The 20,922-nt window shown below is 33.8% G+C and overlaps 1 protein-coding gene across 2 annotated transcripts in view; it reads right to left on the bottom strand.

Moving 5' to 3' along the window:
- Window positions 1-1,278: 1,278 nt before the first annotated feature.
- Window positions 1,279-20,922, bottom strand: part of SLC27A6 (solute carrier family 27 member 6) — a 37,116-nt gene continuing 17,472 nt past the window's right edge. Inside the window, exons 5-10 of one of the 2 annotated variants that reach the window (XM_079331284.1) lie at window positions 15,992-16,183; window positions 9,476-9,566; window positions 7,462-7,660; window positions 6,812-6,909; window positions 4,474-4,604; window positions 1,279-2,196 (exon numbers count right to left, since the gene is read on the bottom strand). In XM_079331284.1, the coding sequence (XP_079187410.1) occupies window positions 2,020-2,196; window positions 4,474-4,604; window positions 6,812-6,909; window positions 7,462-7,660; window positions 9,476-9,566; window positions 15,992-16,183 (888 nt within the window). In that variant the 3' untranslated portion in view covers window positions 1,279-2,019. Of the gene's footprint in view, window positions 2,197-4,473; window positions 4,605-6,811; window positions 6,910-7,461; window positions 7,661-9,475; window positions 9,567-15,991; window positions 16,187-20,922 lie in introns of both variants that reach the window. The other variant, XM_079331283.1, reaches the window with a different exon arrangement.

Below are 20,922 nucleotides of genomic sequence, written 5' to 3'. Positions count from 1 at the left end.
TTTTTCATGTATTTTTTTCCTCTCATTTCTTGCATTTGTTGCATTGAAGTGGTAGAAACTTTTCACTAGTCATATGTAGGATCAATTATTATAAAGCTAAATAAATTTTAGAAGTATTACGCATGTTACCAAAGCTAAACAATTGATCTCACTAAATTCTTTAGTATTCTACTACAAGATTAAACATGACACTGTGGATGTCAGGGTGCCATATTTTTTTTTACATCTTAAAAATTATTTTCCATAGAAAGGATGTAATTTTTACTGTTGTAATAAAAGGAGTCCTGAAGTATATTCATCAGATACATATGTAAGAGTTAAAGTAATTTTGATTTCAAAAACCAACCCTTTACTTAAAATTTCAGCCTAACATGCAGAGTTGGGTTTAACTTTATAATAAATACCTTATTCTTAAATTTGTAGTTTTTGACTAGGTAATGGCACTTCCATCTGTCTCAGCAAGTTGTAAACTTCCCCTGCCTAAAGAAACAGAGAAAGTGGGACTGTTCAGGAAATGCTAGATCATAGTGACTCCCTTCTATCCTTATCCAATAGTTCTCTTCATTCCCCATTACGTACTTTACATTAACATCTATCATAAGGCGTGAGGCTGGTGTAAGTATTTTTAAATTGCAAAATTGTAACCATCATTATTATTTACTGGCAGCCCCATAAAGAATATTATGTTCAAAAAATGTAAATAAGTTATGATCCTCACATATTTCACATTTCACTGCATCCTTGGTTTGGGTTTTTAAAGAAAATAAGTTAAGCAATAATCAAAGATTCAAAAATTGACAAAGGTTTTAACGTCTTGTTAGATGAAAAAGGTAGAAAGACACAAGAAAATTATTTTTAAACTGTGTTACATCCTACTCTTTCATGAGAACCGAGTTTCATGCCACTGCTACGATGGAAGAGAGACTTATGATGGCCAGTGATTGAGAGAGTAACTCTTTCAGGATCCTCTGATACTGTTTCTGGCTGATCAAGGGGCATCATGCTGCATTAGAAGAGGGCACTGTGCAAATAAAGTATCAAAAGAGGCTGGAAAACAGAGTTTGTGCAAACAGACCTAAATCAAACTGAGACAGAATGGTATTTGGTTTAAATAATCTTATACTTTATTTCAAAACATAGAGAAAGCAATTATTAGAACATAAAATCTAGTGTTTAAAAAATTTAGCTATATTCTATACCCATAAAATAATGATCTCTAGCAGTCATTACTGAGACTATGGAAGCTATTTGTTACTCAATATGTATGATATAAAGTGCTGCTATATAAAGATTTTCCCCATTAAACATGCAGATTTTCTCTGCTTATTGTTGACCTGCTGCTACACATTTCACAAAAGTTTGCTTTCTTCAGAATTTGGCACTCCAAACAGCCAGTTTAACAAATAAAAGAGCACAGATTATGTCAGAAAAAAATCTCAGCTGTGATGTTAATATTTGGGTTTGTTTGGAGGACTTTCTTTTGCTTCAGTTTCTTTTATCTTATATTCCATCAGAAAAATCCTCTTCAGAAAAGTTTTTTTTTCTTCCAACCAGTGTCAAGCCCTTACTTCTTACAATACATATTCAGAAGTATGAAAACCACAGGAGAAAGAAAAAGATTTTACTGGCATATATTCTCCCTTTAGACTCAACATGTGACACAGTGTCTTTATATGTTGATTCTTTTTTTACCATGTGTCATACTGTGTATAATTTATGTTCATTTAGCACTAAGAAAAAGTATCAGATTCAGCATTTATATTCCAAAGTTAATATAAAATGAATTTCAGTTATGTTTTACAGGTTATTTTCTTAGAAATTCGTCTCAAGAAGTTAAAAGTGATTAGTGAAAAAAATATCGAGTAAGTAAATACAAAAGAATATATCTGAAGGTAAATGTCAAATATAAAAAGCATTATTCTGAATCGCTATGTAAAAATACTGGTAATTAATTGCATTGTTTTCTCATACAATAGGTTGTATATACTGTCCCTTAATAGCCTATTATATGTCAATTAATTAAAGCTTCATTTTCCCAGATAAGATCATCTCATGTAATTCTTTGGTTAACAAGACATATGCTTTCTTAGAATTATCTAAAAAATAAAGAGGATCAGTAATTGCAGATGGATTAAAACCTTCCTCCACAAGTCGAAATTTTTGTTGTTTGAATGTTCCTGTCATTTCCATTTTTTCCTGCAGTAGAGAGGAAGATAAATTATTCAAAAAGAAGCTATTTTTCTTTTTCTCACATTCACATTTGTTTCTCAAAGTCTTTCTTGATGTAAGTCAGTTTATTCTGATTGTGCTGAAAAACTGGAGCTTGTGTGCTGCTACAGACCCATCAGACATGTGGCTGGCAAAAGCTAGAGCCCATTTCTTTCTGCATCCCTGAGCAGTATGTCACATGTGTATGTAGCCCTAGCATGCCCAAGACAATCAATCTTCACTGTGCACATTATAAAAGGAAACTACACACCATGAAGCTTCTGAGACTAAAACCTATTATTACCAAGAACTCCTTAATGATAAAACTCAGGAAACTTACTATCTCTATGGCTTGTCACCTCACAAAAGGGGTTGAAAAAACCACATTCTAAATCAGCGATACTCATATTCAGCCAGGTTCAAAGGAAGATTAATTTTGACCATACATTTTGTTTTTGGACTGTTCAAGTGCTATGGTATCCCTTGGAAAAGTGGTGCGAGGCATCTGTAATAAGACTGTCTTAAGCTACGTCATGGAAGGTATAGGTTGGATTTTAGGAAAAAAAAATTTCACCGAAAGAATAATAAAGTGGTGGAACGCTCTTCCTAGAGAGCTGGTGGAATCACCATATGTGGATGTGACAGGCTGGACATGGCACTTGGTGCTATAGTCTACACTCTGAGTTGAGGTGTTAGGACATAGGTTGAACTCGATAATCTTAGAGGTCTCTTCTAACCTCATTATTCTGTGATTTTGTGACTGTCTTCTCTATTCTAAATACCTCTGCTCAGCCAAACTTTATGACCTCTCTCCATCATCTTCTCTTCTGTCTTTATATTTTATTATATATACAAACAACCTCTGAATCCAAACAATTAAGTGCCACATTCAACCAAAATGTCAAAGAGCCTTTTTATCTACTCCAGGGATACCTACAGATTTTATCTACCTGCTCTGGTTGGTCTAAGAAATGTTCTGACATCTTCTAAAGTATTATTATACATCAGATCAAACTTAAAATGTTTTTAATTTTTGTCCCTACTTTATTTCTTGGTTAATGACAGCTGTACCAACAGCAATGTGTCTGTAATGGATGCATTTAAATTTTAATTTAAATTCAAATTCCAGGTACTTTATATCAATGCAATACCCAATATTCAGATTCTTTCTGTCCGGTGTAAATGTTTTTTTGTACAGCTATACAGGAGTGAATCTAGACTAGGTACTCATAATTTCATAAACTGACTACTGCAACATTCTCAAGTCTAATCTTGCTTGCTCACTTCAGAATGCTGCTACAAGAAATCTTTCTGGACTTATGAGATAGATACACACATATTTCACTTTCAAGGTCTTTCACATATTTTTGTTTCCCCCCTTTTTCAGAACCAGTATTCAATCTCTGGGCAGTCTAAGATATTAACTCCCATAACTTAACTTCTCTCTTTAAACAATATTTTTTTAATCTGGTCCTAGAACGTAGGGGACTCCTTCATAAACATCTTCAGAACATTTTTTAGTTTGTGTTTATCATGATGTTTGCAAAACACGAGAAATAAAAGTGCTCATCAGATTTAACTTATTATGATTATCAATATTATGTGGTTTTGATATTCTCACATTTTTTCTTAGCTCTATGTAGTCCACTGTATTATATTTACATTTTTGCACTCTGTGGGAGGGATTATTTTTCCCCCAAACTGGACAGTTACTAGAGCAAAGTAGTGCACAAATAAGGATGACTTTGGTGATTACTGTGGTGACAACAATAACACACATTTTTTTATTCACCTTTTCAATTCACCTAGTATCTTTTCAGATGCTTTAATATTTGTCATTGTTACATGGAAAATAATGTTCGTTTTATTGTGCACAGACACTGCCTCCTGCTTTAGCTCTATTTCTCTCTCACTTTCACTGAATAAAATGGATTTTAGATTCTTTTCTCCAGATGCAACTGTTCATGTTTTTAAATCTGTATCTTTTTCTTTCACCATGCTTATGCTTCTAATCTCCCCAAATCCTTTTGTATGATCTCTATCCTTGCTCATTTGTACAGTTTCTCTCATTTAAACATAATCTGCAAATTCACTGACTTTTTGTGTAATCCCTTTTCCAGGACTCCATTAATGAAGACAGCAAATAGGACCAGGTCTAAAACTCCTCTAATGATGCATGAACAAGCACTTTCTGTTATTCACTTAGCTATCTCTGTGTTTAAATGATGTCAGTGTTTGTATACACAGTGCAATAATGCAGCTTACCTGGACTCTCAAGAAAAGGGGACAAGCATAACGTGGTAGATAGGTCACTACCTGCTTATACATTTGCTCCAAGTCTAATGATGCATTGTGCTTTAAAATAAGAGAAGCCATTCCTGCCTTTCCTTCGTGATCTGCATGAAAGGAAGTAAGACTAAAATTATGTAACATGAATAAAGTTGACATTGTAATGATAAACCTTACAAAAAATATCATTGTACATTAACAGTCATATTATATGCTAAGTTTAAGTAAAGTTGCAAGATCTCATTCATAATTTATGTGATATTATATGCACTTGGAAATCACTCAAGTGATCAATTAAGCAATAATGCTGTAAATGCGTGTGGCAGGTAAGACTAAATGGAGTCCTATGTTCAATATAATCAATAAATGTGGATCAACATCAACAACATTCCTCTCTCGAAAACAAGAGTGAAGAGCCTCTTTCCTGGAGTAGCCAATTACGTTTTATTTCTGTTTTAGTCTCTTTCTATAGCCAGTATCTTCTCTCAAAAATGTGGATCTGAATTAACAGAGGTAGCAATTAAAAGTTTTTACTGTTTTTTTCTGCAGAAGGAGAGTACTCTGGGTCTTTGGGAAAGAACAAAATGGGTAAAAGGTAGAAGCAATAAACTTCAGCTATCAAAAGTAACACTTTAACACTTCACATCAGCTAGTAGTAACAGCAGAGATGTTTTGCTTTTAATGTTTGTTTTAATTTTTTTGCTAATGCTACAAAATCTGTAAGGAATTTGATCTGTTTATCCTTAAGTGCAATTATCAAGACAGATAAATGAACAGGTAAACAAGCGTTGTATAAAAAATTAGCATCTCACACTTTTGAATCTGATTCTTAGACAATTTTCTAGTATGTTTCTTGTTTAAAATACAAGTAAGTGACACTTTTTCTCATTTTTAGCCTCTTTATCATTTTGTGGTGGTTTTATCCTTGCCAACAACCAAACATCCAGCCAGCTTTGTGCTCAGTCTCTTCTGCCATGGGATGGGAAATGAAGGAAAGCAAGGCCCAAGTGTTAAGGTAATGGCAGTTTTATAGGGAAAGCAAAAGATACATGTACATGCAATGCAAAACCAGGACATCATTCAGTATTTCCCATCATCAGGTGGATGTCCAGCTACTTCCTGCAGGTCATTTGGAGCATGCAGCGTTTTTTTGCACAAACACAAACCTCTCATCCGTTGCTTTTCCTCCAGCTTTAATAACTAAGCATGGTTATCATATGGTATGGAATATTTCTTTGCTCAGCTTGAGACCACTGTACCATCTACATCTGCTCCCAAGGTCTTGCTATCCCCAGCATTCTCATGCATGGAGAAAGCCTTGGTACTGTGCAAGCTCTGGTCAGTGGTAGCCAAGCACTGTTAAGCTATCAACACTGTTTTAGACACCAATGCGAAGCAGGGTATGAACAGCCTCTTATAGAGGAACTTATTTTTACCACAGTGACATCAAGCATATATTAAAAATTTTAAAAACCCTATTAAAAATAAATTTATGTATTGTGTTTCTTATAAATTTATTTTTCTCCTTGTATTCTTTTTCACTTTCTTATTGCTTTGTAACTTAATTGTTTACAGTTATTTTATGGGGTAAGTGAAATAAGACAGAGAAATGTCTTCATATATTTTCCTTTAGAGTTACTTCAGAATTACCTTGTTGACATTTTATTTTGACACATGTCTAGATTTTACACAGATGTGAATTTACTAAATCTTTATATTTTAATGTTTTAATTTAGGTTATGTAGCTATCACAAATGCATGCATGGTAGATTTTCAAAAATAGTCCTCTGTTGTAACCCAATACCAGGAGGTACAAGGAATGGCTTGTTCTAAGACCCCTGTAAATGTCCCTTAGTTCAACCCTTCCCCCCTGTTCCTATCCCATTGGCAGAAAGCCAAAGTCCCCTCCCTGACACTTTACTAGAAAAGACTGTTATCTGAGACCACCTCCTCTTTTGCCCTGGGACCGCCATGAAATAAACTACAAACCCTGAGAGAAGCAAAGAGCCTCTTTTGAATCCTTGTCCTGTTCTATGCAGAAGCCTAGCTCCTTCTTAAAAACTAACCACAGTAAATAGCTAGAAAGGAGTTACAGCATTTACTGCAGTCTTCATTGCATACAAATAAAAAATGCATGATTCATTGCCTCATTCCCAACTGGGTGGTATTTTCATTATCTGCATCTACATTTTAGCTGGGTATTAAACAGATGACTCAATCAAACATGATTCATATGTTTAGAACATGAAATAGAAAGTTATGAGGTTTCACAAGTGAACCTGAGAGAAGCAAAATGTATAATTCAAGCTTTTACCTGGCACAGACACACCATAGACATTTGCTTCTTGAATGAAGTCCAACATTACAATGACATCAGAAACTTCTGTAGTGGCAACATTCTCCCCTTTCCATCTAAAATGTATGAAAAAATAATTTAATCCCATGACACCTGCCCTTTTAAAAAAGAACTCCATTCATTTCAGACTAACACTACATCACATTTTCCACACTTGTCACACTGGAATTTGGTCACCAGAATACAATGTTCAAACCTTACTGGGTATTATAATACTGTAAGATCCATTGGAGATCAATCCAATTGTTTCCAAGCTTTTTACATGTATTTAAATATATCAAATGTGACCAATCTCTGCTATTTGATACATTTTCAGTGTCTGAATTCCTTGCTCATAGCAAATCCATCACTAGGTATATGCTTATTGAAAGCATGTTCTAAGAGCTGGAATTTCTACAAACTATTCTGAAAATTAACCATTCAACACAGGATTATTACTCAGGGAACACTTGTGACAAAATTAAGCCTGCATCATCTACTTCAGAATCATTATAAACTACATCACAATAGCAATAAATCGAACAGTTCCAGTTGAAAACAAATATAACCACAGTATTCTATTCCATATATCTTTAATGAAGAAATATGAAAAGAAACAATAACTGTACCTGAATGTATCTCCAATCCTGTCCCAAAAATATAGAAAATTGTCACGGTCTTGAACCATTAGATCTCCAGTATTAAAATAAAGATCCCCCTTCTTAAATACCTCACAGAGTAATTTCTTTTCTGTGTGTCTTTTACTGCCAGCATAACCAAAGAAGGGGTTCTTCGCATTGACTTTGGAAATCAGAAGACCAGCCTCACCTATACAGAGAAGTTCAAAGAATATAAGCCTAAAATATCATTGGACATTTCTGTACCTGACTTTAATATTACTTGCAATATTGTCCATGCAAATTCACAGTCACTTGTGTTTCTTCATGGTGACTTACCAGTTTTCTCCCAGAATGGTCATCTATCAATTGTAAGTTCACTAGTAATTTGTTACCCTCTGAAAGTGCACAATTCAAGTTAATATTGAATTGACTCCCTACATTAGCGAATTTCCATTCCAAGTGTCAGTTTTATCAGCAACCTAATGAAAAACTAGCGTTAATCAAAAGTAGGTGCTCAGCCCAGACACTATGTCCCTATTTAGTCTCTTTTTAAAAGTCCTGAGAACACTGAAATTACCTCAGCTGGTTGGAGTTTGGTGTTAACACCAAGCTTGTGGGCTTAATTCCTGTGAAGATCATTCACTTAAAGAATTTGACTTGATCCTTCTGAAGCCCTTCCAACTCAGAATATTCTGTGATTCTGTGACTCCTTAAGTCCTTAAGAATATTCATTAAAGTGATATAGCATCATCAATATACTTTTTGGTGTAAAACATAAAAGTTTAATACCATTTATTTTCCTCAAAAAGTAGGGAGAGTAGGGGAAAGGATTATCCTCTTATGCATGTAGAGTACCAGTTTGTTTGCAGAATATGGAGTAATATGGAGTAATTGTATGAAATAAACTTTTTGGGAGCAAGTCCTGAACAATATAGATTAAGAGTTCCATTGCTTTGCAACAGATACAAGGATTACAAACATGAAAATGTATTGAAAAGTAGGCCCAATTTTTAATTTAAGGCTCCTTGAAAAAGAACTGTGCCTTTTTTTTTTTTTCCCCCATAAACTGGTAGCATTTAAAGTAGAAGTATTTAGTTCACTGGTAGTATCATTGCAACCAAAATGCTCTGAATAAATAAGACATGGGTAAGACAAAGATTACAGACAGAGATAATACTTTTCATTAGACTGAGTGATGTAGCTGAAAAAAAAATTAGACCAAATGTCTAATTAGAGCATGTGTTCCCTTCACAGGTCAGTCTGGTGTCCCTAGAGATAAATTCCTATAAAATTTCATCTTTTGGGGACATACCGTCTCCAAAGTGCCCACGTTTGATTTCCAACTGTTAAGAGAATCTCATAACTCCTTTGAAAAATCTGTTTCAGCATTCTATTAAAGCTGTCAGCCTGACCTTTAATATGAGATTTTTCTTACTTCAGTTTGAGCTGTTACCTTCCTACAGGTTAATATATGTTCCAGTATCTGATAACAATTTGAAAAATTGCATGATTGTGATTTTTGCTAAATATTTTTAGGACAGCTATAATTAATCAATTTTGGATTTTTGTTGTTTTCTGTTGTTTTGGGGTTTTTTTACTTATTAAGCTGAATCACATCACTTAGTTAGAAACACTTAATCTCTCATCAAAAAGCATTTGCTCTAATCCACCAGTCCTTCCTGTAGATCTCTTAGGCAACCATTTCCTTATCTTAACCTCCTTTAAAAAACACAGATGTCACTATGTATAAAGTCAAAGATAATATCATAGCATCACTTTTGAACACTACTCTTCTGTGAATATATCCAAGGATCTCCTGAGTGCTTCTGATATCAGCACTGGTATGTTTAATGCTGTTTTATCTGAGATCAAAAATCATATTGCTTTTTTTTCAGGGGAAGAGTAATAGTTAATTTGGTAAACTGCAGTAACACTACAATAGCAAGGCTCCTTAAAACAACCCTCTGAAGTACTTTTTATTAAAATCAATAGGCTGTAATAGCCTATTAAAATACATACTTACCTTTCTTAACCTTTTCACACCAACCATGCTTATTTCTAATTGGTTCATCTTTTTGGAAATCATACTTGATTAAATCAAATGGGAAAAAAAGCTAAAAAAGGAAGAAATCATCTGTTATTCATCTACACAGTGACATCTGGTGGCAACAAATATACATAAGGAAACTTGTACTCCAGTCTTGTCCATCTGAAAGGAGAATGCTGTTTCATTTAAAATTAAAAATACTACTTATGTAAATTTATGCTGTTTCCTGGAGGTAAGCAACATCAAAACAGTTTTGTAAATGAAGACAAAGTACTGTCTTTTAGTTAATTTTCTTACAAGTAAGTTATGGGATCCACATCATCATCAGTGAAAGAGCAATGTGAGTCAGCATAATAGAAGCATTATTTCTAGTATTTAAGTGACATTTAATGGTGGTGGCTGATACGAGTTCTTGGGGTCTTCTGGCAGTGAAAACAGTTGGCAAGGGAAAGGTCTCACAAAGGAAAATCTGCTTCCTGTTGCTTTAGTAGCCTCAGTTCTTCCCTCTTGTTTTCTCAGGCTGCTGTGGGTGGTGGAGAAGATTACACTTCCCACAGCTCCATGCAAACTGAAGGAGAGGACAAGGTACTCCTAAGAAAACTAGCAACTAAAAAACCTTTTTTTGCTTCATCTTCTTTTTTTTTCCTTTTTCATTTTTTCTTGAATATACAGCATTCGACTATTATTTTGCTTCATTTTTCTGCTGTGATATGAATCCAAACTGGACCTTTAAGAGACACTGCCTGACACTATTTGGACAACTGTGATTGCAGTGATCCAAATTGTCTCTTTATTATTCCAGAGACAATTTGCCCATCTTGAGATTCTGTCTTGCCTTCTCAAAAATAGATATATCAGATGTAATGGACGTAATCTTTAACAACTAGTGAAACCAAGGAAATTACCTTCCCCTGAGAATTCTTGGCAATAGGGGAACAATTTTATGAAACATGAATGTATAGCTGCATTCTTCAGAATAAAGAAATGCAATATAACTTAAGGAGGGATATATGAAAATGACTGAAGTAAAGGGTAGGATGTTAAAACATAAACCTCTTTCCTCTTCTGCCACTGACTTGGATGAAGAGTTGCATCTTTATCCTAATTTGAAATGTTGCTGTAAATATATAAAATATTTTTTCTCAAAGAAATCTGAATAAAGTGCAACATGAATTCCATAATTTCAGTCTCATATGGACAAAACTGGTTCATTGAGTTCTTTCAATGTTCAGCACTGTGTTTTCCTTTTACCCTAAGTATGAAACAAAAAGCTATTTTTAACAGTTGATCAAAGGTGAAAGATCACAGCTTGAAAAATAAAGTAATGATTCAAGAATGGAACACTATTTTAATTAAGTGAAGAGTAATTACTTTTATTAACCTCAGATTAAACTATTTACCAAAGTCAAGAATTTGAGAGCCAAAAGTTTGCCTCAATTAGAAAATAACTGCTTATTCTTGAGGAACAGAATGGAAGTGGGTCTTTGTTTTTGCTGTCTACATTTACATGCTATTCTTCTTCACTTTCTCTGTTTTTACGTTGATATTTATTATTTTAATAGGTTTCATATGACCAAATGCAATGAGTAATATAAATAATAAAAATGAAATGGTATAAAATTAAATGTTATTCTGTTTTTGTCTGATTAGAGTAGCTTAAAATAATGCATTATATAGAGTAGTGTTTTAAAAATACTCCATTTTTGAGCTGAAAGAATTATTATTTTAAGCTGTTATAAACACTCAGAAACCATAATTCACTGAGATAATCTAAAAACTGTTGAGACTATTATTATATATAACTATGCTACGTTGCATGTATCTTTTTTTGCCTACAAATTCAGAGTATTAACAAGGTGTATTCCAATTAGGTTTTTTAAATAACAATCATGAAAATACATAATTAAAGGAAAATACCACATCTTGTATTAAATATGCTGTACAGAGTCTGTACAAACAGCTGTGCCTGTGCAGAAGTCTTTTCCAAGCGAAAGCATTTTGTAAGCAGCTGGCCTTTCGTATTAAATACTAGAAAATGAAAGCTCCATTGCAAAGTATTTAGTATGGACACAGGGTAACATTTGGTTCATCTCATTATTTAAATTCTAATGGGATGAGGACATAAGCTGTTGAAGCATTACCTTATTATTTTCACAGAGTACTGCATGCAACGTTCATCATTTTAACATTTTACTCTCTGAAGCATGACATAAATGAGGCAAACAAAAAGCATCATTTAGTGAGCTGAAACTGAAAGTTCATCAATGTGCAACACTGTTAACTACTATGCAGCCTAGGTATTATCTAGTAATAGCTTCCCTCACCTTCTTTTTTTGAATTGGTTGGAAATACGTCAATTTAAGTATTGTTTTGGAAATAGTTTTGACATTCCTATAGTTTCAACTTACAGAGAATGCTCAGAGAGCCTTTATCACAAAATAGAGAGCACAAACTATTTATTACTGGATTTAGAGATGAAATATTTTTTAATTACCTTGGAGAACATCAGTTTCTAAAACAAAGCATTCCGTCTACTAGATTTATTTTCAAACAGCTTTAAAAACTGAAATGTAAGAAAAAAATTTTGGAGCATAGTGCCACCACATCTTAGAGACAGTTTTAAAAATATACTTGAAATGCCCTATTTATGCTGTAAAGAGCACATGCATAGGTCCTCCACACAAGTTTTTAGCCAAAGTAAAAAAAAACAAGAAATAAATCTTTTCAGCTGTGTTTGATACTAACTGAATGAGGACATGTAAGAATATAATACCCTAGAAAACACTTGTACTTTAGCAAAATTAGTCAAAGGAGAAGAAACAATATTAATTTTCATTGGCCAATGAACTTAGGAGTTTGCATTGCTTGGATTTACACATCAGTATTCTTGCTTTGAACCCAGTTTTCTAGGATCTTAAAATTTGCTTAAAACTACCTTTATTTTTAAACTAAAAAATTTATCTTCTGCTACAAAGTTCTTCAACTGCATGATAAAGTGGGTAATAACAATTCTAAATAGCTGTGTGAAAGCCATTTTATATGTTGAAATTATTTAAGATTTGTTATAAGATCTAAATATTCCTCAGCTCAAAGCTGATTTTTATCTATACATTTTTGCATAAGAGATTTGGATTCCTGTGATTGTTTGAGTATCATTACTTAAAATAATGAAAAACTACATTTACAAATAAAGTTTGGATTTCTTTTTTTTTACATAAGGCTTTTCAAGTGAACATGGCATGGGTTATTTTTAGCTCTTCTTATAAGCTTCCTTGGATCTCATTAATCCCAAGCTCCCTTGTTGCCTGCCATCACTCAGAATTTATTTTGATATTAGAAAGAGATTTATATATATATTTATATCTGATAGACACAATTGAGGGCCTTTAAGATTTTTCCCATATCACATTTATATAAATACAGACATAATGTATGTCAGATATAACATAATTGATTAACATTAGATACATATGTATGCCAGATGTAAACATTAAATAGTAATTTATTGTATTACTGTGTTAATCAAGTCACTGTATTTTTTGTAGAATATTTTAAGTTTTAGCAGGTGAAAAGCTTTTCAGAGGCTTCTACTTTCCTGTTCATTGCCTCTATGTAAACATCTTTATTGAAAGATTTCTTCATATTATATAGGGAGGCTTTCAAGCACGTGAACCAATCCCTCTTACATAAAGAACACAGTGTGAAAAGAAACAAATGCAAACAAGAGCATTGCTTTCAGTTAACATCTCAAATACAGTGACTTCTGCCAACTGCTGTAATGTTCATCTGTTTCTTTCTATTACCTTATGTCTTCCAGTGTTTTTATGAAAATAAATGTGTTCTGTAGAACCTTAATATTTATCACAAGCATTTATCCCCAGCCCTTAGCAGTTGCTGGCAGGAAAGTTACTTTGTTCATTCTGAGAGTTCAGTTTGCCTATTAAAGCTGCAACTTTTATCTGCATTTCACCTTTACAAACTGCCATTGTCACTACCTATGACAGAATGCACTCCTGGTTTTTTCCTTCCCCCCACCCACACAAAAAATGTTGTACTTTTGAAACTCTCCCTCTGTGCTCTCAATACCTGTTTCAATAGGGCTTTGTACTGCATTTACTTTGTTACCAGCTGCGCAATTATGCTGTGGAAAAAAGTTTCTTCCTTCTGCTTTAGTGTATCACATATACGAACACACAAACCTCTTTTTTCCACTTTCTCAGTTCTCTTTCTTTCTATTCCCAGTTTAAGAAACAGGTATTTAGAAGATCCCTATAAAAGATACCTTAAAGGGTATCTTATGTTGTCCTGTGTGTCAAGAGGATGTTTCAAAAGCTGTTGTAGCATGTCTTTGAAGAAAAAACAAATGTTACGAATTGGGTGGCTGGGCCTTGTTGATGCCATTGTCTGCTTGACAGCAGGATTTTCTTTCCAACTTCAGGTCTTTCACAAGTCAACAAATCAGAAATAATGCTGCTTTCCTTCACATAACACTAGATTTCTAGTAGATATCATTTAAACTGAAGTAAAACAAACAACAGCTACTTACTTCAGAAGGCATTGTTTAGTAATCTGCAAGCTGCAAAATGTATTAAAGAAAACCCCAGAACAAATGCCTGAAATAAGTAAAACTGAACTTATCTATGGCATTAAAATATGTACTTAGTGTCACAAGCAAAATCCCAACAATTTTTGATTAAAAATACAGGTGATTAAATAAATATGCAGGTAGTTTCAAGTTTAATCTTTATCTGCTGTAGACTTTACATGGTATTTCCAAAAGGTTAATCATTCAGGATTAAATTCTGCCAAAAGTTCTGCAATACTGAAAACCAAGTTTACTCAAGTTTGAAATACATCAAAATCTTGTAAGATTATAAGGCATCTGGCTTATAAAATTCTGAAACAAAAATTAACACCAGCTGTAAGTTTCCTGGTTCAGCTACTACTCCTTAAATTCCAGATCTCTGGTCTCCTGTAGCAGTTCTGGACCCTTCTGGAGATATCCAATAGCATCAGATGGTCAGAGCATCAGACATGTAGGGCAAAGAATCAGTGAGGTGATCTGCTTAAATTCCTAGTTCTCAGTGGTTTCTGAGGAACACACTAGCTCTTGTGGTGATCTCTAGTGTTTCCAGAATCCTCACCGCAGTCTGAGCTCCGGTATGAGAAGCGAAGAATTCCTCTGACTGTAAAGCAATCTGTGTAATGATTGTACTGTGTTGATGGAGTATTGAAATTAAGGACCCTGGATCATATGCTGCTTGGAACCCTATTTCAATGGCATCAGAAGATACCTCTGCTGTATTTCCAAACAATGGTTTTACATCATTCACTAAAAAGTTTTGTCGGGACAGTTTGCTATCAATTCTTCTAGGGAGCACAAATGTCATTTAAGTCAACAGGACCTGTATATACATAAGTATTGCTCAATTTAAAATTCTAGGCAATGCATGAGGTAGCATTTATTTCAAGAAGCGTAAAAATGGGCACAAACAGCAACATAATGATAAATATGTAGTCTTTTTGCAAAAAGGCTAGACATCTTTCATTTTACTAGCTAAAGTTTGGGACACATTACTTTGTTTGGGACTTTCAAATAATGCAACAGATTGTCCTTACAGGATCAAAAAGAAAAAGCCTATCTGTGAATTTCAAGCAGAAACAAATCCTTCACTTACTCACAAGAATGGAAGAAAGTTATAATGTAACATGTAATCTTCCTCCCCAAGATATATGCATGCCATTTTCAAAGCTGATGAAACACAGAACAGGTTTTTTTCCTAGTTTCAGTAACCTAGGACACAGCAAACACCTAGAGTAGACTGTAGATAAAGAGGTATAGCACCTTGTCAAGTATTCTCTGCCACAATAACTCAACAGTGATTATACAGGTACTATGTTATCTTTGACATTTCTAAGTACTGATATAGGCTAGGTGTAGTTTGAGTTAATTATGTTTATGTGCACCTAGGTATAAAATACCTATTCAATTTATATCTGTCTATATGCTACTGTATGTAATTATTATAATATCTTAATTATTATTCCCATTTATGCTAAATATTTACATAGCAATATGCAATATAAACATACTATATAAACACATCTCTAACTATAAATTGTAGAACAGTAAATCAGAATAGGAAATCCATAGCCTTATTTCAGAGATGAGGAGTTCTTAGGTATTAAAATTAATCCAACTTTTTCTTTTGTCCTCTAATGTAGTAGAGACCTGAAACTATGCTTGGCAACTGTTAGATTACTCAATACTGTGAGAAGAGAGCCACAGCCTTCTTGACTCTTGTGAATTCTATGAAAAATCTCAGCAATACTGCTGAGAGTACAACTGGGTTGGGTGCCAAGATTTTACTGAGGGTCAACTAACTGGCAATAACCAAGTTAGAAAATTTGTCTTGGACTTACAACTGTACTCAAACTAAGAAACACAATTTCTCAGCACTACTACTAAGTAGAATGTAAATGAATAGTCACCTTATAGAAGAAATTGGAGCGTCCAACAGATCCAATTTTTCCTGTGTGGTTCATGAAACAAATGTTTCCTTCAGTAGCACCATAGAACTCACAGATCTTAACAGCACCAAATCTGTCTAAAAATTCCCTCCATACATCATTTCTTACTCCATTTCCAACTGCTAGTCGGACTTTGTGATTTTTTTCGCCTTCCTTCTGTTAAAAAAGAAAAAAAAAATTATATAGTATACTGATAATTGCATTTGATTGTTGCATATATTGCAGGGAAAACATACCTTCTCCAGAATATATCCAATAAAAAGATAAAAAGAAGAAAAAAATAGCACTCAAGAAAGCTGGCATAGCTGGTGGACATCTGCAAAGTAGTAAACTGCAATCTAAAACCCATTATCTTGTTGAACAAACAAATTATTTAATGAAAAATTACTACAATTATTTATATAAACACTTCCATATTTTAGAATTTATATTGTCTCAGTCTATTTCTCTCCAGAGGAATTACAAAATTGGGAAGAACAGAGAAAGATGGGAATTATTTATGTCACAGGATTAAAGTCAGAAGAGATGAATAGTTACTTTCTTCTTTCTTCAGAGTGATTATGAGAAAACAAGTTGATTTCACACACTTGTAAAATATGTTCCTTCCCACATACTGCGTATGAGTCATCTTCCGTACTTTTTTTCAATATTAAGACTTACAAGGTTTTGTTCAATGTTACTGGAACACATTATTTCATAGTGATCTTGAGTCTTTACTGTTGCCAGGTCCCATTTTTACCATAATGAACTCAATAGTATGTATCCAGTCCAATTCAGTATGATGTTCTAATTTTATTTATACATTCCCAAATATTGAGATTGCACAGAGTGCCATGCAATAATACATAATATTTTAAGTTGAAGAACCAAAAGGCAAAACATCTATACTGTTAGGATTTGTTTGGGTTTATTTTTTTTTAATTTCACCTAGTTTAAAATATGGCTCCCTTTTCAATAATTTCAAGTTGCAATACAGAATGCTCCAGAGTGAGTAAGCTAAAAATAAACATATTTGTTTACCACATACCTTCAGAACTGCACAGCATTCGGCCACTGCAACTGTCTCTATACATCTCTATCTACACTCCTATATATGTATGCAAACACCTCTCTATATATAAATGCACACATCTGCACATATTCACGTTCTTTTCATACATACATATATGTACACATTCACATACATATACTACAGAAAACAGAGAGTCCCTCTTTCCTACTTTTCTATTATGCTCCTCCTTCCCCCTGCCCTACCATACCGGTATGGATGTTATGTCTTTATAGTAAAACTCCATTTGAACGCCTTTAGCCTCACATAAAATCATAGCAAATTATTTTTGCGAAGAGATCTGGTCAGCTGAGTGAAATAGGAACCTTTTAAATAATTTGGATATTAAAACCAGTAAGCATCAACTGAGTATATAGACAGCAGTGTTCCTCCGAGGCGTGTGTCTTGGACAAATTAAATTTTTCATGAGGATGTGAATTCTTCCTACAGTAACAAAAAATTGCAAACACAAAGGAATTTTAAGCTCCTTTAAATCACAAAACCCACTTTTTTTTTTCCCCTCTTCAAAACCCATAACTCACAGAAAGATAAAAACGTCTTTAGAGTCTTCCTTCTTCAAAGTTCTCTTGCTGAAATGATTCAGCAAGGAAAGTACCTATTTCACTAGATGCAGATAAGTGCCAGTAGATTAGGCATTGAGGCATTATCCCGCTATTTTACCTCAAAACTGCATCACTCACCAGATCCCCCTGGTCACTAACAACACTGTTTTCACAAGAACACAATTATTGCTTTTTCCCTTCTATCTTTAGATGTGAAAATAATTTCTAAACACATAAGCACTGAATTAATGCTAAATTTAATATTAATAAATTATTAACAAATGCTGTATTACATAGCACTATGAATATGACATGGACATAGCCTGCAACAAAGTATCTAAATATTGCCCACAGATGTCATTTTTATAGAGGTTTGCTTTTTCCAGTTTCAGACACAATATCACAATGCAACAGTGTAGGTTTTAATATGCTTGAAACAATAACCTCTGTTACATTACATATTCAAATTCATTCTATTGTCAATGAACAGCAATAATATTCTTATTTTTTTAAACTAAAATGTTTCAGTGTTACTTTGAACTTAATCAGGAAAGTTTTAATGTCTTTTTTTTTTCCTCTCAGAAATTGTTTGTCATTTTTAGAATATTCCCATCAGCTGACCATAAAACTTTTCAAAGTGAGTAATTTTCCTTGCAATTTCAGTGCTAAACTGAGATGGACGTTGTCCATAGTCAAACTGCAGTAATCTCTTGCTGATGCTACTGAATTATTCAAATATACTGCCTCTGCTAAGATACACAAAACAGCTCAGGAGATACCCAAAGAAATTCTTTGTTCCACAACAAACAAAAGAGACCAATGTATGCATGCATATATATACATATATATACACACACAGTAATTAAGTGAATCTTTCATCATGCTAGGAACATTCAAAACCTCTAGAGACTAAGCTAATAAAAATACTTTGCTTCTACTACTTTTACTTTAAGAAAATAACCTAAAACATTGATAGCTGTTTGCTGAAAAGATAGGGTTTTTTCTAGTCTAGTTTTTCCTAGTCTACTGTTTTTTAGTCTAGTTCATCTTCCAGGATGAACTAGAAGACAGTGGCCTACATGGATTATGATGTTTGGGTTTTTTCCCCAAAAGGGCAAACACCATATAATTTAAAAATGTAGTAATTTCAGTTCCTCACGTTACTATGGCTGATTTATATTAATACAGGACAAAGTTGTTTCTCTGGTGGAAAAGATGCAGAGGACTCCTGAAAGGTCATCATCCCACTGTGCTTGCAATGTCAACACCTGTCATCAGTATCAACAATAATTTTACTGTTGTAAAGCCATCTTACTTTAGGAAGGGATGCTCTCAGAGCACTCAGCCTTTTTGCAAAAGTAGAAAGATGATGTATAATGTTATCAAGAACTGATCACAGAAAGTAGATTTCTCAAAAGGTAGAGCAGTAATTCACTTCTTCACAACTAAGATAGACCCACTGCTAGATTGCATTGTGGCAAGAGCCATATTTGTGATTTAGTTAGCTCCACCACAGTTGTACCTGTCTATTGATAAGATTCCCTGAAGAGTACTTCACAGAAGTAGATTCAGGGATTTCTGCATCGGCAAACAGGTACAACTCTTCACTTTTTGATGAAAGACACTAAAACTGTCATGCATTTAGCAGTCTTTCAAGTGTAAGAATTAAAATTATATGTAATTTCATCTTCCAGCAGGTTAATAACTATGAAGAAAATTATTAAAATTAGGGAGACTTCAAGCAGTGGGTTTACTCACATTAGTTCTACATGTGTAAATTAATATAGCAATATTTTATCTATTCTTGTATTTTTAATAACTAATACATGACATTAGTTCATGTTAGCTTTATGTGTAACTAACTTTCAATGTAAGATGACCCACAGTAAATAAAAGAGAGGTAGCCATTCTAACATCTCTTTTTAACATCAAACACAGATTATTGTCCAGCTCACTGCCAAAATCCAACTCTTAGGACAGGCATGTTGGTATCCATAGGCACTGTGGCTGAATAGTTATGCAGTAAATGAAATGCTGCAAGTAAGAGAAGGGAAGAAAAAGAGACAACAATTCAACCAAATTACAAAAGCATGGTTGAGTGATGAACACTTAGGGTGTCCTAATGGAAAAAGAAATAAATATGCAAAAAACTTATACTTTAAACTGACAAGACCAAATAGGTTTTGAATTTCCACCACCTTTGGATGGCATTTCACCAACTAGCTCACTTTTGGCACAATAAATAAAATTAAAGGAGTAGAAGGATTTCCAAGGAATCACCTACAAACAGCAAAGCTGTTTCTATGTGCCATTCTTGACACCTGATCAAGCTGTGGCATGTCATCCAGCTGCCCTGCAACAGTTGGTATGCAGCAATTGTGTGCATGCGTATTCTTAGCCCACTGCAAAAACACTGTACCAAATTAACACCTGCTACACTAAAAGCTTTACTTCCTCATAATATCTCATTTACAAAGGACTCAGTGCCTTCCCCTGGTCACCTACCACAAATAAGTTCAAATCGGTTCAAATTACATGTCCTCTGATAATTAAATTATTATTTGTGTTTTTAAATTTACTAATAGCTCTCCACAAATAGGGCAAGAGATTTTAGAATAACAGAATGTTATAACATCTTCTCAAGGTTTCTAAAAATGTCTATTTATTTTCCTGCACTGTTTACTTTCTTAATTCAGAGTGATTCTGAAATAAAATGGGGGTTCAGTTTACATCCATGTATTTCTAACCATAAAGGTGAAGCACTTTTTCAATGCCTTTTTCATTGACATCAATGATTTAAGAACAAAAACAGTTCTTACCGTACACCCGGAATATTTTCCATTGATTCTGCCAAGATCTTTGAACTGTGTACCAAACATCTGCACACATCATAAATCAGTTTGACACACTATGTCTCCATCTTGCGTGCTTGTTTCTTTTGTATATTAATTGACAAGTCAAGATCTGCCTTAGTACATTACATACCACGTACCTGGGATTTTTCATCCAGCACTCTTTTGTCCTTAAATGTTCTCAATAAACTACTTGGACTATCTATGTGATTAAGCTGTTGGAAAATGCCTCTTATAGTACTATCAACACTATACTAACTGGTGCAGGAAGGATTCATGATTGCAGCTACATAAAAATGTGCTGAGCATCCACTTTAAACAAACACAAGAAAGTTCATTGCCCTTCTTTTATTATTTCTGCATAAGGTATGGAGAGAAACAAAGGTAATTCAAGGTAAGGAGGCCTGAATTGTGCTCTGTATCATGGCC

The sequence above is a fragment of the Erithacus rubecula genome, assembly GCF_903797595.1.
Source record: "Erithacus rubecula genome assembly, contig: SUPER_Z_unloc_2, whole genome shotgun sequence".
In the NCBI taxonomy this organism is placed as follows: domain Eukaryota; kingdom Metazoa; phylum Chordata; class Aves; order Passeriformes; family Muscicapidae; genus Erithacus; species Erithacus rubecula.
The sequence above is the reverse complement of the archived record's forward strand: the minus strand, read 5'-3'. Positions and strand labels throughout refer to the sequence as shown.